The sequence below is a fragment of the Embiotoca jacksoni genome, unplaced genomic scaffold (assembly GCF_022577435.1).
Source record: "Embiotoca jacksoni isolate LCO1_2020_lvr unplaced genomic scaffold, fEmbJac1.0.p SCAF_14, whole genome shotgun sequence".
Lineage (NCBI taxonomy): Eukaryota > Metazoa > Chordata > Actinopteri > Embiotocidae > Embiotoca > Embiotoca jacksoni.
Window position 1 is genome coordinate 13,670,649 of NW_027185274.1, and position 23,742 is coordinate 13,694,390.

The 23,742-nt window shown below is 42.0% G+C and overlaps 1 protein-coding gene across 7 annotated transcripts in view; it reads left to right on the top strand.

Annotated features, from left to right (window-relative positions):
• Positions 1-23,742, top strand: part of dock10 (dedicator of cytokinesis 10) — a 59,979-nt gene that overhangs the window by 5,882 nt on the left and 30,355 nt on the right. For 4 of the 7 annotated variants that reach the window (XM_069148085.1, XM_069148092.1, XM_069148091.1 and 1 more), the window contains exons 1-4: positions 11,482-11,970; positions 18,609-18,728; positions 22,167-22,256; positions 23,073-23,155. In XM_069148085.1, the coding sequence (XP_069004186.1) occupies positions 11,812-11,970; positions 18,609-18,728; positions 22,167-22,256; positions 23,073-23,155 (452 nt within the window). In that variant the 5' untranslated portion in view covers positions 11,482-11,811. Of the gene's footprint in view, positions 1-11,481; positions 11,971-16,645; positions 16,747-18,608; positions 18,729-22,166; positions 22,257-23,072; positions 23,156-23,742 lie in introns of those variants that run through there. The other 3 variants (XM_069148090.1, XM_069148089.1, XM_069148088.1) reach the window with 3 other exon arrangements.

Sequence of the window (23,742 nt, forward strand, 5' to 3'; positions counted from 1 at the left end):
TGACTCACTGGCTTTGCCTCATCCGTGATCCAACTCATTTCATTTTACACTTTCTCGGAATATAATTTCCTCTCCTTGGAACTTTAAATGCTCCTAGCTTGTCTCATTACATTAGTTTAAATTTCTCTGCTCTCTCTTAATCTGTATGAACACCAGCCTTTACTTCTCTGGCCTTTGGGCTTACAACAGTCATGTTCTGTTTGTGTGTGCCAGCCCTTCCAATAAAATGCCACTACCGGGCATGTCGGTTTGTCTGGAGCAAAAAAAATGTGTGTCGGACAGTGTGGAGCACTCATTTATTGGTGGCGGGCATTCTGGGTAGACGCATCCCAGTGATATGTAGTGGGGGTGTGTGTTCACTGGGGGACATGCTGTCAGTCTGATTCTGCTTTGTCCTCGTGTCGACTGCCTGGGGTACATTGTGTTTGACTGCTGGTTTGCCTATTTGTGTGGCATACATAGCCTTGCATGTCTCTGTGTTTGTGTCTGTGTGGTACTTGCATGCATTCCTGAATAACCAGCCATCCATTTAGGAAATGTTTAAGTCCTACATGCATCACAATTACTTGCCGTATTGTAACGGTGCCTTAGTATTGGCAGGCTCTCGGGAGTGTGCACGAACTTTGTGCGTGCAACTGCTTTAGATCTGTGTCAGTGTGGTTTTACCTCGATTTGACCACAGTGTGCAAAAAGAGAACCGTCTGTGTTACATTGATAAGTCGCTGGCAGCATGTAGCACCAGCTAATATGCCCATCTGTTGGTCAAACTGAGAATGCTGAAAATCAATTGTCCCAGAGGAAAGAAACCAGTCAGATTACCAGTAAAGGCTCTCCTACTGCCATGCTTCTGTTACCACGGTAACAGATAAGGTCAATTAGGATGGAATTCTAACAGGAAGCACTATCACTCCGCGCTTATCTCGTCTTTTTCCTTTCTAGTATCTTACTTCATCTCATCTCACTCCTCTGTTCCCACGCTCTCCCATCTACGTCTTCCAAGATATCATATTAATTAATTTATGTTGCTGCTCGCTACGCATGAGACGAGAATTATTTTAATTGTACCTGTAATACACCTCCTTCAATGGCTTTCAGAACACCTACTCCATCTTTTATCCGCTTTGTTGCTGGCTTTCATTATCTCCTTGTTTTTTTGTTTTTTTATTTTATTTTTTTAATTCTGAAGTTATTGCTTACACGATCTAGGAGACCTATACGGATCTTTGTATTTTTCCACTTATTACATGTGGACAGGGAAAGGTAGGAGAGGATCAGTCTTTATCATTTTAGAGAGCTAAACCATGAAGAGGGGAAAACTGGAGAGAGAATGTGGGAGGATTTGTGAAAAGGGGAAGAGCGATTCTGAATCTCTGTCATCCCTCCCAGAGGAGTTTGCAGTGGAACTCTTATGCTGCCTCATAAATTCCTGTGTGTGCATGAGTTTGCATCTGCAATGCTTGTGTGTAATAATATGTTTATCATTTTTTACTTGCCGTATTGTAATGGTGCCTTAGTATTGGCAGGCTCTCGGAGTGTGTATGAACTTTGTGCATTTGTCTTCCGCATGCATAAGTATGCACACTACCAACTTTTTAGGCCCCTGTGGATATTAATGCAAATGTTCCAGTTCTTGAGGAAAGTTGGTTTCACAACGCTGTTGTTGCCGTTGTCTTAATTCCCGTAGAGTCTGACATAAAGCTGCTTTACAAATCAACAGAGGCAACATTTCCTCGCCTGCCAATACAGTTATTCTCTTACATAAGTTGGGGTTTTGGAAATCATACTGCAGTTGGATTGTATAACCATACAAACAAGATTTAGAAAAAAGACACTCTTCCAGCAAGGACCATCAAGAGAGGCGCTTTTGGCCTTTGATTTTGCAATTAAACCATTAAAGGAGGACTTTGCAAAGTGATTATCAGGAGTTATCATAACTTTCAGGAAAAAAAACAGATGCCATTCAGTAAAATCAATAATGAAAACAACTCTTATCTTCTCCTCTGCATTTCACAAAGAACATGCCAAATGTTGTTTTGCTTATATAGGCCATGACCTAAGCTGATAACAAAACAAGATGTATCAGGACAGGGCAACATCTTTGCTGAACAATTTCCTAAAGTAAAACCGGATTACAGCTAAAAGCAGCATATAAAATAGGCCATGCTCAAGAGAGACACTCCATGAAAAGAATAATTAACTAATAATAATCCTGTCGGGGTAGTGCAGGTATATTCAGACTTTTCCATTCTCAAGGTTTTCTTCAGACATGTTAAGAGATATCTTAAAATACACTGCTTTGAATGATTCTTTGACATCACCTCCAGCACTGTCGCTGATGTACTGTATGTGATGAGTCCCGTCCGAGCGGCACCTCACATGGCGTGCACCCCTACACCTCAGTTTGGTATATGTGTCAAACCAAGCTGTGAAAGTTTATCCTCCTATGTGTTTGTGCATACTTTGACAATGTGAAACAGGATGTCCTGCTCGCTCTGTCTCTCTGAAGCAACCCGTAATGCAGCTCAGCAACCTAAATCTGTGTGTTCATATCATTTCAAAGGTTTTATCAGGAGGGTGACCCATACTTATTCTTTTCCCTCTATCGAACCTCCCACTCACCCCTTCTCCCTCTCTATTCTACCTTTCACTTTGTTGCTTACCTCTCCCTCTTATATTTTCATCTGCCTCCATCTCAGCCTTTTTTTCTTTGCATTGCCTTTTTTTTTTTCTTTTTCTACATAAATTCCCGAACTACCTGCACTTCCTTTTGACTCCCTCATTTGTTCCCAAAATCAACTGGATTACATTCGCTCTGCCCCTCAGTTCTCACTCCTAAAGAATAGAGACAAGAGAATAGAGAAGGGGATTAGAAGAGATGAATAGCCCTTTGACATTTGTTATGACTGAGCTGCAGACAACTCGGCCGTGTTTGACCAATAGCAGTAGGAACGTGCACTGCCAGGCCTCCCGATATCCTCAATGTCTCATTCAGAAAGGACAGAGAAATAAAAGCAAAGAGAACACAGAAAAACAAATTTGAGCCTGTCACTGTCACTACTGGCACTGTCTCCTGCTGAATCCCCCCACTGTTTGAACTCTGCATGATGTGATGCACAGTGATCTCAGCAGTCTGTGCTGGGTATGAGCACAGGAAATTCTTTTTTTGTTGTTGTTGTGAAATACATGAAGCCTTGTCGTGTCGAACTGCCAGTTCTTGAATTGTATTAGAAGAGGAAAGTCTGTTTAGTCTAGGTAGGAAAACTGGTTAGCGAGAAAGTATGTGTCTGTGTGTATGTCAGTGTTTGTGAGTGGTCACATGAGAGGAGGAGTGACAGAGAGTGAGAGAGGTCCCCGGGGCTCGGTGCATTGTGCCACTGTACGTGTACAATAGGCTCTTTGGAGAGGCTTCACAGCCAGTGAACTGCTCCATTTAGACTTAGCTGAGCAGGCTTTGCCTCACTGGAGCTTAACTTTTATCCTCTTCTTTCTTTAAAGCTCTTCTTCATGCAGCCCCACCACCCTGCCCTGTACCTTAATAGACACCACCATCCACTCGTCCATCCAGACTCCTTTCACAGTCCCCTTATGGTGGTGGTGGTGATGGGGGTCCACTTCACATACTGGACTAAGAATAGTTCAGTGACTCTCTGCGAGTGAATTGCAGTTTTGTCTCTCTCCCTCATTCTGCATTCCAGAGTAGGAGGCCTGAATATGCTACTGCCATTACCGTCCGACCCCCATGCCCTGCTGCCCTCGCCCTGTTCTGTCCACACACACACACACACACACACACACACACACACACATAGACACTGTGTGGCAGTGATACGTGATGTGGACTTTCCCTTATTAACTGGCTGGACAGGGTGAGACAGAGAGCACGGGAGAAATCTAATTAAGCAACAAATTGGCGAGATGTAAAGAAAATGTGCCAGATGCTTCCATTTCCTCGAACCATCTTTAAAGTCTCTAAATCATAAAACAGAGCCATGGTTTTGTTTAACAGTCAAATCCTCTCAGAGCTTTCCCCCCCCCCTATCTGTTCTGCTTGTCTAACTGTGCTCTGTTAGCTTTGATCAACCCAGCTGGCCCACCAATAATCCTGTCTTACCATTTAAGTCCACTTGGCTCTTGTGTCAGAAAGCATTTAACAGAAAAAGACAGAAACAAGCAGCCATTATTAATTCACCACCAGCACTTTCTCCAGGTTCCCACTTAGATTCACACATTAACATAAAGATAACCCCCCCCTTCTTATCTTATCTTTGCTTATTTTAAGGGCTGGTGGCTGTTGCTTGATGTTTAGCATAGAAACATGAGAGTGGTATTTGACTTCAGAACTGGCCATACTGTAATTACATTTGTAAAACATACCCTGAAAAACAAACAAAACTGTAGGTCCAGCCTTAGTACCTCTTTAAGTAACTCTTTCGGAGTTACTTTGAGTCTGGATGATGTGTGGTCAATGTATGGTGATTTTCTGACATCCGTAGAGGCAGATTGTACTTAAATATGCGAGTTCCACTCATTGCTATTCTTGCTGACTGACACAAAGAGGTGTCACCCTGACATGCATCCCACAGGAAACATGGCCCAATGCCAAATCACTTAATAACTGCAGGTGGTGAAGGGGAGGAAGCAATGCAGTGTTCCATCTTTGTCTATCATGGTTGTGGATGCTCATGTTAGAGGGCAGAAATCTGTATTATAGAGTTTTTTTTCTTTTCTGTTTTGCACTTACAGGCTATCCATGGGTCTGCGCTGTCTCACTCTGCATTCTCTGTGTGCGTGCATCAATTTTGTATGCCTTAAATGTCAGCCAAAGAGCTGGAAGGGGATCTGCAAAAGAAATAGGAAAAAAGCATGGGGCAGAGGGGGAGACCGAGGAGGGATTTTGAGTCTGTAAGGGGTGTGGAGGAGAAGGGAGGGATGGAGGGGGACAAGACGGAAAGGTAAGAGAGGATAATACACATGAAAACACGAGGAAAAGTGTTCAGAACAGCTGCGTCCTCAGTCTAAACTGGGACCTCGGGGAGAGGGAGCCTTGCTGAGTGGGCGTCTGGTAGATTGTTAGCGCTGGTGAAGAGGTTACATAGAGGTTACATGTAGGCTTTGTGTCGGTGTCATATGTAGGCGCTATGACTGAATGATTTATTGCAAACCCAGCATTCAAGTGGGCTTTTTTTTAATTTCAGTGATGGTGTATTATGGGGGTTGGCATAAAATCTTATGATTTATTTTTTACTGATCAGCCTGGAATGAGGCTGATATTATTGTTCATAACTGTAGTAGCTTATTACCACAGGATCCATTGGGCTGCTATGTGTTTCTGGCATGACTGCATAAAAGACAATATTGGCTTAGGCCTGATTTTAGGATGAATATGGCAGGTTCAGAGTGAGGACACATTTTTCAAGCTAACAGAGTTACAGGAAACAGAAACTATTTGGGATAATTGCTCGAAGAATAGTTACGGTTTCCTTGTGTCAGTGGCCCAGGTGTGCAGTGGAAGTAGAAATAAGGTTTGGGTATTTCAGAGTTTGATTTGGCTAGCCTGAAGAAGTCAGTGAATGCTCTTATTGGTTGGAGATTTTCTTAGCTGGAAGCAAAAGTGGCTTAACAGCTGTGTAAATGCTGTAGACAAGATCACAAAGAAACAAAGGATGCATGGCACTTCTGAGAGAGGAGTCATGACTTTTCTACCTGACTGGTATTTCTTATGCGGCTGGAGTACTTTTTCCAGTTATATCAAGTTTTGATGAACAGATTTATAACGGCAAAACCTCCTCTCTCAGCAGTGAGGGCCTTTCTCTGTTTCTAATTAATGTTCTCACTCTTTCATGGAAAATACAATTAAAGGAGCAGCTCTTTTGTTTTACTCGCTTCTGTTACCTGAAACCTTCTTCGTTTGACCTGCTACTTTATCATGAGTAACAACATAACAGCACCTAATCCCATTTTAAAAGTATGCCCCTGTTAGCTCACAAATCTTTGTAGCCGCAGGTATTTGCGGAAAGATGGGTATTATCGTAAATATTTATTGCAGAGCGTATAGGAAGTCGGTGACCTCGGCGGTCTGTGTTCGATCGCTGAGGCCTGAGATGGCACAGGAGGAGTGGTGCGTGCGTGTGTGTGTGTGTGTGTGTGTGTGTGTGTGTGTGTGTGTGTGTGTGTGTGTGTGTGTGTGTGTGTGCGCGGGGGGGAGAACAGCAGGGAGACGTGGAGAGATGCCACGTGGGAGAGTGAATTAATGAGGCAGCCGCTCTGTGACAGTAGCTGTGTGTGTTTCTGCTGCTTTTACTGCATGGCTGCACAATAGTACTCTGCTTTTCATGTCTCACAGGCCAGATTTTTCTGTTATGATGCAGGTTGATGAATGTGGGAGTCAGGTGGACAGGTGGTAGCTGCTCTGCTGTTTTATTGCTGTTACTGGTACCGCTATTAAGCCCCATCTCAAAGGTGTGGTTCACTCGTAAAGGAACAATAAAACACCCGCAACACCACAATGTAGAACTCTTGAAGGTGCTGCACAGCAAATACCATACATTTAATGAGTTTGGCTAATAATCTCTACTTGCTAGACAAGATGAGGGTGTCTTACCACCTCGGGGAAACTGTTTCTCTGAGCATCCTCTCATGTTAAAACGCCTCTGTGATGTACGGCACACCAGTTACATTTCATAAATTATGCACTAAAACTGCTATGAACTACAAAAAAAGAATCAAAAGCACTCCCCTCTTTACGTACGGTTTCGGTGAAGATTTAGTCATTTAGTAATGTTGTAGTGTCTGCTTCCAATTACTCTCCCACTGATTCATACATTTTAAAGGCTCTCCTTCGTCAAAACTGAAGTAACCCTTAAATGCAGATTTCCTGTTATCATGAAAGTGGTCTGTCCACATTATACAAACTAAGATTTGTGTTTGTCACAAAGATAGGTAGAAAAGTGAAAATACTAAAGAAAAGTTCTTTGGAGAGTATGAATGGAAATTTTTAACAATGCTCCACCTTCCCAGCAGTTACCCCTCATCAACTGCCCCTCTACCGTACTCTCATCTCCTCTCTCTTGCCCCCTCCCCCAACATCCCTCCTGCCTCGGGACCTTAGTTCTCAGTTAAAGACATTTTAATAGCTTCCTTTTCTAAACAAACCAGCTGCCAGTGGACCAGATAGTATCTCTGGCACAGAGCGCCTCCTGGAGGTCATTCATTAAAGACGTGGCAGTGGGAGCAATAGCGACACAGAGATGAGGGGAGACTGGCACGTTGTAAGACACTCCCTCACCGTCCACACAGGCTGCTGTGTTGACTTCTCAGCACTAGATGGCATTGGCAGTGTGCTGTAGCTCTGAACTCACTTCCTCCTATTACCTCCTCCTTCAAATAGCCAAATAAACTCGGTCAGACATTACACACCGTCTTCCTCTCTTGTTTACAGTCTGATCCATCACATCATCTCATGACTGATTACTTGTATTCAAAATCGTGATTTGGATTCTCGTGTGAATTGTTCAGTAGTTTTGCAACTCCGCAAGGAGACTTCTGATTTTACCCTGTAGGTAGAAGAGGCAGAAAGGGCAGAGACAAAATCAAACGTAACACATGAGATGCAGCAGGGTGACGCAATACATTCATACAGCCACCTTAAACATCATCGAGAAATACATCAGGTAACAAACATGCACAGTTCAGACCTATTCCTTCCTGTTTGCGAGCGGTGTTGTGGTGAAGCATCCGCACACTGAGGTTTTACTGAGAACAGCAGATCAGGAAGATGTCGACACACTATCAGCATCAAACTTGATGTGATAGTGTTAGAAAAAATAGACAGGTCTTTGCAACCGTTTCTTTAGTGCAGTCTATGAATTTTCTCCATATTTGCAGCACGTCAGAGAGAAACACTATGTGTGCGTGCTGTGTGAGAATAAGGGGGTAGTGCAGCCAGAAAGAGGTTGACCCCGTGTTCCTCTTGCTGCTCTGTGAGTGCCAGGGGCCAAAACGTAGTCTGCTGAGAGCCCCAGCACCATTGAGTGTCAGCATCCTTCCTGTTGTGGTCACCATGGCAACAGGGGAGTGTTTTCCCAAGTAAACTCAGTGGAGCTCTGCACCACATCAAACGCCGCTGCCATGAGTCAGCCTCCAGCTCTACAGGGAGCCTAACTATAGCAGAGCTAACTGCTTACAAAGCAGTGTGCAGCACTTTTAATGGACCGTGGTTTCCAACTTGGCCTAGTTGGCTGAAGTATTTGAAGTCAGTAAAATAGCTTATGTTTGTCTTTTGCCTAAATAGTTAACCCTCATGCATATTCAACATACTCATTTGCATCAAACCTCCTGCATGTCTACTGTACAAAACTGCTAATTTGTCGCCTTTAGTATTGTTTAGCAGAGCAGCAGTTCTTCCAAGGAACAGAGGAATAGTAGAGACTGAGGCTCTACAGCTGGAAAACATTAACTCCGCAAATGATGGCAGCACAATGCCCTATACACCCCAATGATGTCATCCTTTGAAGAGGTTCAGCTTAACCCCGGTCACACACAAGCACAAGCAGGACAAGCACACATGTTCTCAGGCGTACTGGACAAACAATACCAAAGGTGCACACTCGCACGCGCACACACACACACACACACACACACACACACACACACACACACACACACCCTAATGCTTTATTGTATAGGTGCATTCATGTCTTACTACTATCCTAAACATGAATTGATATGTAATTATTTTTTTAATTGGAAGTTTTCGTTAAGAAAGTTGTTTGGGCTTTTTTTCATTTTAAATGGCAGAACATCATGTGAGAAAGCATGAATGTGGTGTGTTCAGACTTCATCCGAGCATGATGACATAATATGTAACGTGCTACATGCATGAAAATCGTGTGAAAAACACAACAAATCTTGCCAAAAGGTTTTTCACTTGGCCGAGATGTAAATGTTGGCATATCGATAAAAAGAAAATTCAGGAAATAACATCATCAATCAAATTGCATTTTTATAAAGTATACCATCTTCTTAGCCTCTGTTAAGGATAATTGCACAGCACGAGTTAATGAATGAAAACTTACCTGGAGCAACCGGTATAAATGATACCTGTGTTTGCAAACGGTGTGAAGGCAGGTGGAGTGAATGAGAGTACAACATGAAGGCAGCTTTATGACATGGGGACTTTGCTGGCAACCAGAGGGCATGTTTGTGTGGGCATATTTGCATGACAAGACCATTGTGGAGGCCTGGCATACAAACAAAGCCCATCTCTGTGGTTTCTGTGTGTAATAGCTGCTGCTATAAGGCATGTTGCACTGAGGAGCCCTCGGAGAGAGGCGGTGGATTTGGAAGTGTTGGTGGGTGCGGTTAATGTTTCCCTTTCTCTCCACTTTGTGCGTTGCACAAGACGTATGCACTGTCATCTACTACTGAGTGGGGCACGTTAATATTTGGACACTGTGTGGGAGAGGACTTGTAATTCCACATGTGCACGCTTTTGTATGTCTTCCTCTGTGTTTGTGTGTGTTGTGCTGTTTATATTTAGCTTTGTAAAGCATTTTAATAATGATCATCTATGTGGGTGTGATTTTCTGCTACTGACATGGACACTAATGACCTTAATCATGACCTAACAACATCACCATGGTTACCTCCTACTCTCTGCAGGGAACTAAGAGTGTGCACATGTCTGGACCTATACATTATGTGTCTCTGAATAGATACACAATGACATTTTAATGTATTATCAGTAAAATGTGTAAAAAAAAAAAAAAAAGCTCCCATAAGACCCATAGTGTGGGTAACTATCTCTTTTTAATCCAGGGATGTTCTACATATGCAACATTTTTAATTTAGTTGATATTATAGTGTCATGAAATATTCATTTTTTTAAACTGTTTTTTTTTCTTCTCTAAATAAACATTTGGAAATATATCGTATTACCATTTATAGCTAAATTCAGTTGTTTCAAATCCTTTGTCCAACTCGGGGAGTCTTCTGAATAAAACATAAAAATACAGTAACTTGCAAAGTTATTTCACAAATACATACACCCCTACATTTATCCAGCACTTTATGACTTCATATACATATTGCCTTCACCATAACTCTTTGTACTAGTGTCCACTCCTTCTGCTCCTTTTGTGGTTGTAACCTACTCTTATGTCTTATTTTGTCATATGTACCCAAAAGAGCAGAGACAGGATGGTTTAAGACAGTGGATGGTCCATGAACACCAGTGGAAGTCAATGTAAAATCATTTAGCTTCTGTATCTTAACACAATCAGTGAATTATTAAATTATTATTCATATTTCTACAGTGTCTGAAGTCATTTTCACTTCCTCTAATGTGTGTGTCCATGATTATTTTGAGAATCATTGTTGCACTGAGAAAATGTAGCTAACGGAAGCATTTTTCGGGCAGTGTTTGTCTAACGGGTGTCTCTGTCTGTCACAGTCGGCTTGTTGCTCTTGTTAACCCCATCTCAGCTCCACCTTTTCTTCATAATATAAATGTTTGGCCCCAGTAACCGAAAATATATATATATATATATATATATATATATATATATATATATATTTTGCAGTTTTTTTGGTCTACTTCTGGTTCAGCAAGGACAACTGGCAGGGAAAACAAAGGGGATGTTATAATAAGAAGAATTTCAAATTGCTGTAAAACATATGAAAACTATTTTCTTCAGAGAATACACATTTCTTTCAGTTCAGCCACACACTTAGTGAAAATGGAACGTGAAGAATAAAGCAAGACCAGATGTTATGGTAACATGAGTAAAACATTTGAGTGGTACAAGTGATTGTCGCTGACATCAAAAGTGATATAATGGAATTTTAGACCTGTAATACTTCAGTCCTATCACTGGCTGTCTATGAGCTCATCTGAAGGAAGGGGAATTTCACATGTTAGTTCTGCAGTCCCTAAACTCCACATGCATGCTTCATTTGCAAAGCCACCCACTCCCCACTTTCCATCCACTTTCGGTTCAATAGTTTCTCACCACTCCCCAACACTCTCCCTCGAGCCTCACTCTCTGCCAGCCTCCACTCGGGAACATTACGCAGAATTTACTGCTGCAATCCCATGCATATCCATAAACACAGACCACAATCGCCCTTTCTTTAAAAGAGCAACAGTTTACTTTGCACAATCAGCCGCAGTGTGGTATGTCTGCACTTTAGGTCCTGTCTTCAGTGCATAAACCGCAATAGCACAAACTCAGCCAGCAGATCTCTTGGACTTGAAAGGATTGCTGTAATTGGGAGAAAAAAGGAGAGAGATAGAGCACCAGAATGAAAGTCAGAAATATTATGTAGGTTTGTGTGTGCAGCAGCTGGTTCTGGTCAGCTGACAGCTCTTACAGACTGTGATTTGTTGGATGAGCTGGGCTGGGCTGAACCATGCAGCTGCAGTCAATGTGTGTGTGCGCGTGTGTGTGTGTATTGGAGGAAGAGGGAAAGAGAGAGAGACATGTAAGGCTGCCAGTGTGTAAGCTCAGCAACAGCAACATTAGGATCTGCAGACTGGAGCAGAGCAGTTCAGCAAGAACAGATAAAGCTTGCAGATCAGGACGGGTAGAAGTGGAGGGGAAGGTGAGGCAGGACACAGAGGGTAGGATGGACCTTTAGTTATTGCTTTGGGCTTGAACAGAGCACAGCACCACTGGCTGGACCAGGGGCTGAACTCAACTGTGTCATCAGAGCAGACTGCTGAGCTCAGACGTAAAAAGGAACCTCAGTTGGTGAAGCCTATACTGCTGGACTTGATCGGGCCGGACCGGGCGTCTACTGCGGGGTTGGATTATGGGTTGCTCGGCCAGCGTGGTCCTGCTCCTACGCTCAGTGGGCGGAGCCGACTGCGGTCACATGTGTTCGCGACAGGACCAGATGTCACTGGATGCTGCCACGCCCACCCTAGAGGGTTACACCACTACCACCTCACCTCTGACCATCATTGTAATGGTAACCAGCACAACTGCACCTCCAAACTTTCCATTAACTGCTGAATGCATGTTTGAGCAGGTAGTGGAGACTAAAGTCTGTTGGTGTTGTGCACAGCGGCATTACATTTTGATGTGAACTCAATTCTGCCTTTTTGTGTTTTTGCTACATTTTTGACTTTCCTTGTCCAACTTCTTTGCTGCCGCCTTTCTCTACTGTCTCTTTGCTGCTGAGGTGGATGTATGATCATTGATTGAGGCCTGCTTGTTCCCCCTCACAGCTGAGAGGCAGAAGGACGGAAATGGAAGGAGGAGAGTAGAGGGGGATGGTGGGGTCAGACATGAGGAATCTAGTTTCTGTGGGAAAAAAAAATCTGCTTTCTCTGCATATGGCCTACAGAGGAGATGATAAAAATAGCCATTTAAACAGAACCATTATAGAGATGGGGGATGAGATGGTGAATGAATGCATGAAAGAATGACTGGTTTGGGGAATTGATGAATGAATTACATGAAAGTACATGTGTGTTTCTACTTACTGACTTCTTTTCAGTTCAGGGCTGCATGTCAGCCATCTGTTTGGTATCTAAATCAACTCGTCTTGGCCAGATTATTTTATTCCCAGAAAGGTCCTGGTTTCTGTAAACCCTGTGGAAAAAATGTTGGAGTTTTGGCAGTGGGGGGATCTTTACAGTCGCCCCTTCTGTTTCCCCTTTCTTTCTTTCCCTCCATAAATCCTTTCTCTTCTGGTGCCCATTTTTTTGGTCTCTGTTGTAAACAGTCATGATAGTTTTACACATCCAAAATCTTGTTAGCCTGCAGATTCTTGTACTGTAGGTATAAATGCATCAGCTGATCTATTCAGGCCAGGTACTGCTTGAAACTATTTTAGCATGCGATGTTTCCAAGTCACAGTAAGAGATTCATCACTGCCTACACCTTTGCTAAAGCATAAATCTTTCTGAAACTTTTACAGTTGAAAGACTACAGCGTACCACTGTAATAAAAATGTAATGTAGGCAAAGTTTTTCTTCCTTTAAATTAGTAACAACAGCAGGTTTCTGCTGCTCAATTATAAGACGGCAAACCAATGTGTGATTCCCTCATGGTGATTTACACAGATGTCGGGGTCTTACTTTTCAAAAGGTTTTATTACATACAGTTACATTAGACACCCATTAGAGGAGTCAGATTATTTGATATTAGGACGTCCAAGTCCAACTCAAATGCCTCAGATGTCAAAGTAGAACTCTGTGTTGACAGTCCAACTATGGGGGATGAGTTTACAGTGCCCAACTGCACAAATGTTAAAAGAAAACTAGAAGCATGCTCTTGGTTGTGCTACCTGTGAGGGGTACCTTCTTCAGTCTTTCACAGTGACGTTCTTCTTCTCTTAAAACTGGAATGCCTCTCAAAACACCATGCCCGCTCACTGCTTCACTGCCATAGGTCTTTTTGAAGCATTACAAGGGTGTCAGTTGCCCATTTCCTGAGTTTGGGACAAATTTTCACGTCTGCTCTCTGCTAAAATTTCAGGTCCATTGTGAAATCACAAATGCGCACGGATCAGTGGTTACAAAAACATGTGTAACTCAGGTGATAATGTTGATCAAGGGACATAGATAACTCGCAAAAGTTATTGCCTCCCCCAGCTCCATGTGCATTACTGTGCTGTGTTCTGTTTGTGTGCAACAGAAACCGTCTCAAACCTTTTTGTTCACACCTCATATAAGTAAAAAGTGTACCTCCTTCCACTCACCTCCCTTCATCTCTTCCTCCATGCTCGCCACTCTCTGTCAGCCTGCCTCTCACACTGTGGTCAGGAAAGCCTGCAATTCCTCCACTCTCTCCTGAGCCACTGTCAGTACTTTGATATTCAACAGTCCAGTCCTCCTGAGGGGATAATTAGCCGCTGACAAGGTGTGAGAATTTGTGAAATGTCACTCTGTGCAAGCAGCTCTGCTTATGGTTTGCAGACTGCTCTTCACACAGCTGAATGGACAGGCCGAAAAAAAAAAGTGTAGTGTGAGTTTCGGAAGAAGGCCAGACTTGGGAAAAAAAGGTTCACTGGCCCACCAACTCAACACATCAAATTGCCTCGAAAGAAACGGCAAACACTGTTTTTCATCAGAGTGACTTCTCTCAGAAGTGTGAGTCCCCATTAGTCCCACCGTGTCTCCTACCAGACCCTGTATTGCTCTAATGATCTAAAGCAGATGGCTTCTGTCTGGGTTCTGCTCCTCTCTGCTGTCTCAGCAGCTGTCTCTGTCCCTCTCTGTCTCCCTCTCTTACTCCCTATCAATCAAATACACTGCTTCTTTTCTTCCTCACTCCCACCTCTCTGTTTTTGACACACATTCCTCTCATCTTTCCCTTAACAGGATGATGAGCCCTCAAATCTCTGCCTGAGAATGACACAGACCAGCTTGTGTACATAATATGCACAGTGATGAAACCTATGAGGCCTCTGTGACTCTGTCTTTTTAGCCTACCTTGATCATTTCCCAACATAGATTCTTCTCTTCTTTCTTCTTCTGACTAATTTCCAGCACTCCCCTTGTCCTACGCCTTCTCTCACAGTTATACCGGAGGTAAGCCATGCTGTGAGCCGCCAGTCTAGCGCTCTACTTGTGCCCTTCATACAGCTGTAGTTTACCAACATCAACACCCACTCTACCTCACCCCTGCTAAGAGGGAGGGAGAGAGAAACAACGGGAGCAGGAGACCTAAAGAGAGATGTTAAAAGGGATGTTTCATAGGGTGAGCCGAACAAGGGAGACGGAGAGAGAATCAAAGGGAAAAAGAAATAAAGGCTGCTGAGGATGTTTGATGAGACGAGGAAGCTATAGCGGAGAGGAAGAGAGGGACGGAGCCAGCTGAGGCAGCTGGTGGAGAACAGAGGAAGGATGGAGGGAAGGAAAGAGTGAAAGAAGAGGCAGGCGGTTCAACTGCTGCTGCTTATTGCTGCAGACGGTAAATAGACTTTCAAGAGTGCATTGTTAAGAGCATAATTATGATTCACTGTTTCGGATAAAAAAACAAACATCAAAGACGTATTAACGGTTATTGAATTAGGAAAACATACAGCAGATGAATGCTTCGTTTGAAAGCCTCCTGTCCTGGTAGGATTACAGGGCCATGTTGTTTCACTCTCTTGTGAACATCACAGTTACATTCATAAGACTTGGTATCTCCACTTATTTTTTAAATTCACCACACAAGGTTGCCTAACAAGATGCAAGCTCAAAGTCAAACGAATAACCCATTTTTGCATTTGACACCTTTGATTTTCGCACATTTGCATCTGACGTGTCTTTGCTCTGTAACTTCAAACGTGGCTGTTACTTCATGTCGCTTGACCAACATCAACTGCCATTGGTTTTATTCTGCTATATGAATTACAGCCAAACGTTAAAAAGATTATCATTGTACAATTCTACTTTTCCGTATCTGTGGCCCAGATGAGTGTGTTGCCCACTAATCATAAGGTTGTTGGTTCAATCCCCGGATCCTTCTGTCCACATGCCGAAGTGAAAGACAGTGAACCCCAAGTAACTGTCACCATTGGTGTGTGAATGTGTGTCTGTGAGTAGTTGAGTGGGAGGCAAACTGTGAAGTGTTTTGAAACTGCAGAGGTGATACAGCGTTAGAGAAGTGCTGACTAAATCAACGCGTATGATCAGCGGTACCTTTCCATGCAGGAGTTTTGTATTTATGTGCCCAAGTTTCCAGATACATACCTGAGATTTCTCCCTCTGTCCCTACAATTTGTGGCACGGACAGCACTGAAAAATGACATTTGCAAAATCAACAGGAGTGTGTTTTGTGGAGGAACTTAAAATAATAGGAATATAAGTTTGTTGTATCATCAGAAGTTGTTTCCTCTTGTTCAGATCTCTGTTCTGCTCTGAGGGTTAATCTAGGGAAGTGAGCGTCTGTCTGTGTTTGCAGAAAAACATGTAATTGCCTCTGTATTATTAATCATGTTTTTTTTTAATGTATTTCAATGGGAACATGTATCACTTAGCATCTTTGTATGGTTTTATCCTGTATTTTTTAAATATTTATATTCACATACATGTTTTATTTGTTCATTGGTTTGCAGACAGTCCCATGTCAGGATACAGACTGGCTGCGGAACAGGAAGTTGTTAGTTTGCGTGAGTGTTCAAATCTGTTTGCATGTTTTTGCGCATGAGTGGTCTGATTTTAAGCTCTTGATTTTGGAAAGAAGAAGGTAATATGAAGAGAGTTGGACTTTGGTTGTGTGTTGTGTGTAAGTGAATGATAGTGCTTAACTGTAAAAAGGGCTTTCTGTTTGTACTATTAGTAATATCGAGGTTTTAAAAAGGTGTTCTTCTGGAAGCTCACGTTATCTTTGAGATATCACCAATATAAAACGTTTGAATGTGATGTGTAGAAACTGGATGGTGGATATCATTGCCGGGGATTTTTTTTTTTTTTTTTTTTTGCTGTGTGTGTGTGTGTGTGTGTGTGTGTGTGTGTGTGTGTGTGTGTGTGTGTGTGTGTGTGGTTGGTTTTGTGTGTGTGGGACAGCAAACATCAACTTCCTCTACATCCACGTGTGCTGAAACGCACTCATAAACCGACTTAGTGTTAGTTCTGCTTCTGAAAGAGCACATGTCTGCTTTGTGTGTTTGGTATAGTTCTCGTTTAATTTAGTTTAGCTGTAACGTGGGCACCTTATTCTGCTGGCAATGAGCTTCAGGAGCAAAATCACCTTCAGGAAGAAAGTAAAGAGCAAACGAGTGCGATCGGCTTTCACCCGGCTGAGTATTGTATGTATTTGTATGCTATTGTCTGTTGTCTGGTAAAACGTTGAATTTGTGCTTCTCTCTCATTTAGTATATAATGACTATTACATGGCTGTAGTTTACTATCAGTGACTTACATCTTTATACAGTGTTTATGATGGTTATGTGGGGGGAGGGGGCAGACTTCTTATTTTCTCACAATTACTCTGATATCATACAGGTCAAAGTAGTCACAATGTTGTACATATGAAAACCTCAGGCCTAATCTACCTGCCTTGTTGCTAATCAAGAGGTTTTTTTTCAAATTTATTGAATTTTTTTTGTCAATTCAATGTGACAAAATTAGAGTTTTATTGATTCAAAAGGTTAAGTATTATAATAGTTGACATTTAATCAATTAATCGACTAACTGTTTCCGCATTACCTATTATTGAAAAAGATGGTTTTTAAAACTGCTTTACAAGTTTGACTGAACAGAAACGAGGAACAAAAAGCGAGAAACCTCAGCTCTAGATGATCACTATGGAAATACAGTCTGTGTGGAAGGAATATAAAGTGTGCTAACTTTTAATTCTGCACGAGAGTGAATGTTAAACGTGTACAATACAACTAGTAAGCTCAATACTGAGGCAGAGGGTTGTCATAAGGCGTGTGTCACGTTTTGTTGAGTTTGATTCTGGCCGTTTTCTCCCCGCGCTCTCTCTTGGTTGTGTGCCAGTAAGAGGCCTGTTGTGACTGTTTTGGTAACTGTGGTGGGTAAAAGCCCTGGGTTGCACGATGTGGGGGAACCAAACCAGAGATCATTACTTCCTCCACCTTCTGACTACAGCCTCATCCAGCTCTCATTTTTCTGCTGTTGCTGCTCTGTTTCTCTCCTGAGTGATAGAAGTAATTTGTCACCTATCGTGAACATGTTTAAAATGTTGACTTTTGTGTGACTAACCGACCTCTTACATAATCCTTCAACAAAGTTTTTAATCTCCTCAAGGAAAGAAAAAGTTAGACGGGAATGGATTGTTTTGTCTGATGTGCAGTTTTACTTTACAGGTTCTCGTTTTGTGGTTTATATGTACGCATTTAAAAAAAGGTACTGAGAAGAGTGTGTGCAAGCAAGCTGTCATATATAGAAAAGACTGTCAAGTGGCGAGTCAATTATGTAACATTTTCATATTTGCTTATAAAAAAAATGTCAGTATATTTTGGGCTTGTTGATGTACATGTGTACTGAATGAGAATTTGTTTGTTTGTGTGTCAGATGAAATGAAACTGTCCTATTGTAAGCATCTAAGAGTCTTCACTCTTTTTCCTGTAATGTCACATATGTATTGCTCGGTGGGGTGTGTCAGTTTCTCACCTCAGCTTCCTGTACAACTTTTTTAGGTTCCCATGATGTCATGGTGACCCACAGGAAATGTCATGATCATGACTATTTTACATTTTCTGTTACCACATGTCATTAAGTGTTGGTTAGGATGAACTTACTGTGATAGTTGCTGCTTTAATGCAGCATATATTTTGTAGGATTCTCTTTCATTCAGACTTCTGTTAGTAAAGTCTTGATGCCATCACAGGGAGTGGTTCTCAAACACCAGGGGGACAAAATAGTAAAGGGCACCTTTCTCTGCTTTAACCCTGTCTGATTATAAATGAGGTATGAAATAAAAATAGTTTGAAGTAGGCATTTGTTTGGGATGTGAAGATGTTTAATACTGATGCCTGTTTGATGCCTAAATTACAGCACATTAATTTTTTTAAACTTTAGTTTGGTGAATCTAAATATCCCAATCTAAAAATCATTTGCACCAGGCCAGCTTTAAGTACCTTTCGTGCCATATTGTGATGTGGTGCCCACCTCACTGATCAAATATTTGTGTTTCCATTTGCAGCAGGAGAAGCCTAAGCTAATCGATCCTCTTGACTATGAGGCTGTCATCTCTGAACTGGGCGATGAGTTGAAGGAAGACCCTCTCCGAGACCTGCTCCTATTCCCTGACAATGATTTTGCAGTAAGTATGTGTGTGCATGTGCGTCTGTGTGTGGTGATGTGATACTTTAGTGGTCAATGCAGTCAGAACAAAAACTTTCAAATCTGAACCCTGGTTTTTGGTTGTCTGGAGTGATCTTTTTCATAAAGTTTTGTCGCACAAATTCATTCTATAGAATTCTCATTATGGAGTTATGTATCAATTTATTTTGATTGATTGACTAAGTACACCAGATACCAATTCCCGTAGCTTTTGAGCTTAAATCACCAGTGCTTGATTATATCTTTTTTAAAGATTTTTTTTAGGTCTTTGTTAGCGTAGAGATGATAGACAATGAGAGCACAGAAAGAGGAAAATGACATGCATCAAAGGTCCCCGGTGCTAAACCAGCGACAGTCTAAAGACTGCAAGATTAAAACTGCAAGCAGTGATATATGGGCCCTCGCACTCCTGCCGCCTCCCCGAAGCCGTCTCCCCGACGTGCAGCGCGTGAGGGACCGCGTATCCCCGCTTAAAGTTGCTATTTTTGTCATTTCCAGTGGCCAACAGGGGGCGCTATGAGCGAATATTACCCCACAGGTGTCTTCAGGGCGGGGCTGTTATCATACCCGTGATGTTTGGAGAAGGTCGGTCCATGTACATAAGATTTAAAGCAACTCGTAGTTTCATGGCGAGACGCTCAAAATGGCCGCCTCTTTACGGGCACAGGCATCGACGAAAACGAATTATTTTGATAAGATTTAATCCCAAACATGTTATCTATCCATAGAAACTAAATTCAAGTCGGTGCAACAAAATCCCTAGGAGGAGTTCGACAAAGTACGTGTCAGAATCGCCCAAAATGGGAACTAAATTCAAAATGGTGGACTTCCTGTCGAGTTGACGTAATGGTGCAATGTAACTTTTTTGTGAGTCTAGGTGTGATACACGTGTCCGCCGGATTTTGTGAATTTAGGTAAATGTGGCCGCCGGGGCATCTCTTTAGGGGGCGCTCTCGAGCCATTTGGCCGCGCCCACTTGCGACTCCACTAGAATACGAAATTTTTCGCCGGGAGACATATGTGTATCCACTTTCATGAGTTTTTGAATATGATAAAACCTCCAAAAAGGCAAATCACTTTTCGTAAGAAGAAGAAGAGGAACAGTTTTACGAAAAACAATAGGACTTCGCACCATCGGCGCTCGGGCCCTAATAATTATCAGCGTTGAAACCAGGAGACGTCTTCATATGATGTCTAAAAATATTTTATTTTGTTTAACCATCAATAAAAATAAAAAAAAAAGACATTTAATTTAAAGTGATGAGACAAAAGGAGTAATTCTTACAAGCAAATATTCAGTGTCATACTTAATAAATAGCTTAATGTTTAATTGACTGTCAATTACCCAGATGATGATGATGATGAACCAAACTGTCATTTCAGTTTTAACTGACTTGACCTTTAAATGACATTTCCCTGACTTTCTGTGCAGTCCCTCCACAACAGTCATAACATTTTAGGTTTAAAGCAGCAATTGGATTTCTGTGTCAGTTATGACTTGAACTAGAGCTCCGGCAAGACTTCAAAACTCATCCACAATCGATCTTTGTTTACTATAGTGATGCCAAAGTGTCAGCTGTTAATGTGATAATAACATACTGTGATATGTACCACCTTTTACCCCAGCATGGCACATTTATTCACACTAATAATGCATGTTGAGCATTACAGTATTTTCATTACGGTCAATGATTTATTCTCTCCGGCTCCCTTTAGCTCTTTGTTCATTAGTACCGTCATTACTGTGCTAATGCGTTACTGCCGACGCAGATCCACTGCACATTAAAATGGCCTAACTGGCTGCTTGTGGTAAAGGGATTCATATGCTGGTGGACCCCAGAGCTGCAGCTTTAATGCATGACTGCTGGTGCTCACCTCCGTCTGCCCACAAGACAATCTCCTCTGATTTTCTTTGTCTGCAGCCGATAGTCTGTAGCCATACTTGTAAGTGAAAGTGGCTTGGCAGAGTATCATTAATGCATTAAAGGCATATACTAGAGCCGCTTCTTTGCCAGTTGGTTAGTGAACTCAGTGCTGTGGTCAGCTGATTGGGCGAGTTGTAAATCAAAGTCTGTCTCTGTTCATGCCTTTAGTGCTGACTGGTTTTTCATTCCCGTGCTGCACAATCATATTGGAGGGATTTCCTGTATTTCCTTCTCAGGATGGATGTCCATCCGAAAGATTGAATGTAGATTTTCTGTTTTATGGATCATAAAATATAATTTTTATAATTAAAGCTGCATGATTCATAGGTTAGGTTATTAGTTGTGGTTCCAATCAGCACTGAAAAAGGGAATATATGTGAAGAGATCTGACTTGAATTATTCATATTCATGGCAATAAAACTGGCCAGAAACAAATTCAAGAAGAGGGAATGACTGCATATTACATTAATATACTGGAGAGCTTTTTGCATATCCTTTTATATCATCCATGGCTCAGGAAGAGGTAATATGTAAGCAATATATTAGTACAGGGAGTCCCACAAAGACTGCTATACTGTCAGCACACTGGTGCTTCAAGCTAAATGCTAACATCAGCGGGATAATATGCTCACAGTGACAAATAGATCTGTTGCTGTGTGTGTGTTGCTTCATATACTGCACAGATAGGTGGCAAATTAAAAGAATAAATAAGGACTTAGTGCCTCATTAGCCCCCCTGAGAACAGAGGTAATGCTTTGTATTCACCAAGTTTAGAGATGAACAAAATTCATCCACAAGATATTTGGTGTTTTAATGCTGATGAAGGTGGAGTGTGCTGCCTAACACGTCAGACCAAAATCTGTTCAGTTTTGCATCCTAAAGGGGGAATCCTGCCTCTTTTTCTCTTTGAGGTGTTATTTTGGGTGTTTTTTGGAAGGGGAGTTTTGCCTCATCTGAATTGAGAGTCTGGAGATTAAAAGTCTGTGTCCTGTAAACTTGAGGCAGATTTGAGAATTGGCTGTCACAATAATATTTACTTGACTTGACAGTTGGATTGATGTCCAGTGTGTCTGAAGGCTATACCACATGATTCACATTGTTTAGATAGTCATCAAATCATACCACATAATGTTTCTTTTGTGGTTTATTCTTTTTTTTGTTTAATTTCCATCTGCCAGGATTTTTTTATTATGTTGCCCTGAACAGAGTAATTGGCTTAGATAGTCAATTGAGGGATGGATAGAGGATTTCATATTAACAGTTATCAGTGTTTCCCACAGCACATAAGGTTTAGCAGCGGTAGGAAGCCCAACACTCCTTACATACAGGATTCCCTACATGATATAGCACCTTTTGATTGCATGTAGTAATTTTATAGTATGTTTGTGAGGTTTTCTTTATTTCAGGCAAGCTGGGTCACCTCAGCTCTAAAACACTTTCTATTGACTTGTTGTCATGGTAACAACCCCTCGTCTATCCCTTCATCCCTCCAGGTATCCACGGTGCCTCAGGAGAGACGGACTCTCAAGTCAACTGTTCCTGAGGGGGCAGAACTACAGGCTGAATGTCTGCTGGTCAGACAGGTAAGGTGTGAGTGTGTGCGAGTGTATTTGACACACTCGTGTGCTCGGTTGTGCAGGATTTAACTGAAGCCTGTGTGCTTTGGAATCACCAAGGCTTCGGTTGGTGGTGGTTGGTTCTGTCAGTTTAAGCTGTTCTTAATTAAGGACATGCTGATAGCAGTGGAGCGGTTTCACTGTGCTTCTAAAATAAAGCAGATGTGTGTGCATATCAGGGCTCATTTCAGACCGACCAGCCATCAGCCAAGAGTAATATCCGAGTAGACGGAAACTCCCCAGACAGTATACCGTCACAGCTCACTGGAGACTAGTATGGCTGTCTGACTCCGTCTGCGTTTATTTGTGCCTGCTGTCCTGTCTAAGGGTTGATGCTGTGTCTGATAACAGTGGTCTGCTTATAAGTTGTGACATTGCTGAAAAGAGCTCAAGATCTTTCCAGACATATGAATTAATGAGAATAGTAACACGCCATTGAAGGAGCAGACAGGATGTGAAAGTGCCCTACTGTGACTTCCAGTGCACTGTACACGGCCTGTGAGGCTCCTATTTCAACCTGACAAGTCACCTCTAGAGATGTAAAGATATCTTTATTTGCAGATTCCCCGGGGACAGAGTCTTAATTCAGTTCCTTTTATAATTTAAATAATTTAATGGTGACTCCCAGCCTGCACATCAATAACTAGGTCTCTGACTGTACAGAGTAGTGTAGCGATCTTCATGATCTGTAAATATTTCAGCTGCTCCAGGTCTGCGTTTCCCAGAGGGACCATCATTTTGGACAGTTAATATTTTAAACTTAATCCTCATCCTCTCTTCCAGGCCTGCAAGTATTACAACTCTGAGCTAAATGTGGTCCAGTTCAAGTATGATGACTACGCTGGAGACTACCGTCTGCTGCCCAGGTAAAACACTGTTCACTGTATTAACCTGAACCTTCTCATAGATTTTATATGGCTATATCAAACCTTTGTGAGGGCACCAGCTGAAATGTGTTTGTGCAAATTCAGGCAAAGACTTTGTAGAACTCCCTTACAGAAAAAGAAAACACACGTTTCCTATGTTTTCCACATGGGACACATGTGATCACATGTATGACACATGTTTAGCACATGTTGCAACATATGATAACATGAGGAAAATATGTGGCAAAGGAATCTACACGGACTTCATACATTACACCCTGAAAATGTTCCAAAACCACATGTTTCCCATGGGCAAAAATACATGTTTCACACTTGCAGGATCACATGTAGTCAAATGAATTTTTGCACATGTGGAATTCATGTGGTTTTTCTGTAAGGGCTTCCTTTGTTTGGATAACATTTAAGAACCTGGCTTCTATTTGTGAAATAAAAAATTAAAGTCAATCAAAGTTAAGTATTGGAAACACCGTACCGTTGTAATGTTGGCCCTACTAGTGTGGAAAATGAAAAGGGATACCCAGCCCTGTAGGATCTTATATATATGTCTTTACTTTTCTGTTCATGGA